We start from the raw sequence: 925 nt of genomic DNA, 5'->3' as shown, positions 1-925 counted from the left end.
AAACATTCCATTTTTCATGTCCCGATGTGTCAAAAACGAAAAAATCTCACGTCGGAGCGAGAGAGATGCACCTTTTTCTGGCAGGCGACGGCCTCCGCCTGCAGCTCCTTGGCGCCGAACTGGAGCTGCTTGATGGCGAGCTCGAGGTCGGCGTTGGTGCGGCCCAGCGCCTCCGCCCGCTGCGCCAGCCGCGCCACGTCCGCGTTCCTGCGACCTATCTCCGCTTTCTTCTGCTTTATTTGCGCTTGTAGATCTTTTACCTTTTCCTAAACCAACATTTATCTCATTAGTTGTGCAGATCGTAGCGAGAATAGTTGCGGGGTTGCGTGTGTAGATGTGCGGACATTACCGCGGCGGCGCGGTGTCGCTGCGCGGCGTGGAGGTGCGCTCGGTGCAGCTCCTCAGCGGCGCGCTCGCCCTCGGCCAGCTGGTGGTCCCCGGCCGCCGCCGCCTGCCGCAGCTCCGCCACCTCCAGCTTCAGCGTCTCGAACTCCCGCTCGCGCAGCTTCCACGACGCGCTGTCGCTCTCCGCCTCCAGCTTCGCCTTCCTCAGCGCCTCCTCCGCCTTCTTGAACTCCCTGCCGACGGATCGAATGTATAGTACATAACGAGGATTTCTATTCGACCCGGAGGTATTAATGAAGAGGGTGCGTACCTCTCCCTGTGACCCTTGATGTCCCGCACCTTGGCCTCGAGGTCCGCGGCGCGCGCCTCCGCCTCGCGCTGCGTGCCCAGGTCCCGCTCCACCGCCGCGCCCAGCTCCTCCACCTGCCGCATCGCACGCACACCTCGCCTTTACACCCGGACTGGGCAAATATATGTCTACATCTAGATCTAGATCTCCATCGGATATCTCGCACGTTTTCACGCTCAGACTATTCGAGTCTCGGTGGAGACAAAACGCATCGATGGCAAATAGGGTTAA

At 60.4% G+C, this 925-nt stretch overlaps 1 protein-coding gene across 1 annotated transcript; it reads right to left on the bottom strand.

The window, feature by feature from the left end:
• Positions 1–26: 26 nt before the first annotated feature.
• On the bottom strand, positions 27–866 carry LOC106125014 (auxilin-related protein 2-like). Its single transcript, XM_013322103.1, has 3 exons — positions 656–866; positions 350–578; positions 27–266 (listed from the first exon to the last, which is right to left on the bottom strand). Exons 1-3 carry the CDS (start codon positions 775–777, stop codon positions 30–32), a joined length of 588 nt encoding a protein of 195 aa, XP_013177557.1. The 5' UTR covers positions 778–866; the 3' UTR covers positions 27–29.
• Positions 867–925: the final 59 nt, after the last annotated feature.

This window comes from Papilio xuthus, unplaced genomic scaffold (assembly GCF_000836235.2).
Source record: "Papilio xuthus unplaced genomic scaffold, Pxut_1.1 DF825936.1, whole genome shotgun sequence".
NCBI classification, from domain to species: domain Eukaryota; kingdom Metazoa; phylum Arthropoda; class Insecta; order Lepidoptera; family Papilionidae; genus Papilio; species Papilio xuthus.
The sequence above is the reverse complement of the archived record's forward strand: the minus strand, read 5'-3'. Positions and strand labels throughout refer to the sequence as shown.

Bases quoted from the DNA above. Each gene is read 5' to 3' on its own strand.
- LOC106125014 (XM_013322103.1), bottom strand. From the start codon at position 777: ATGCGGCAGGTGGAGGAGCTGGGCGCGGCGGTGGAGCGGGACCTGGGC. The intron at 579-655 runs GTACGCACCCTC...ATCCGTCGGCAG, and splicing joins ATCAAGGGTCACAGGGAGAG to GGAGTTCAAGAAGGCGGAGG. The intron at 267-349 runs GTAATGTCCGCA...ATGTTGGTTTAG, and splicing joins AGCGACACCGCGCCGCCGCG to GAAAAGGTAAAAGATCTACA.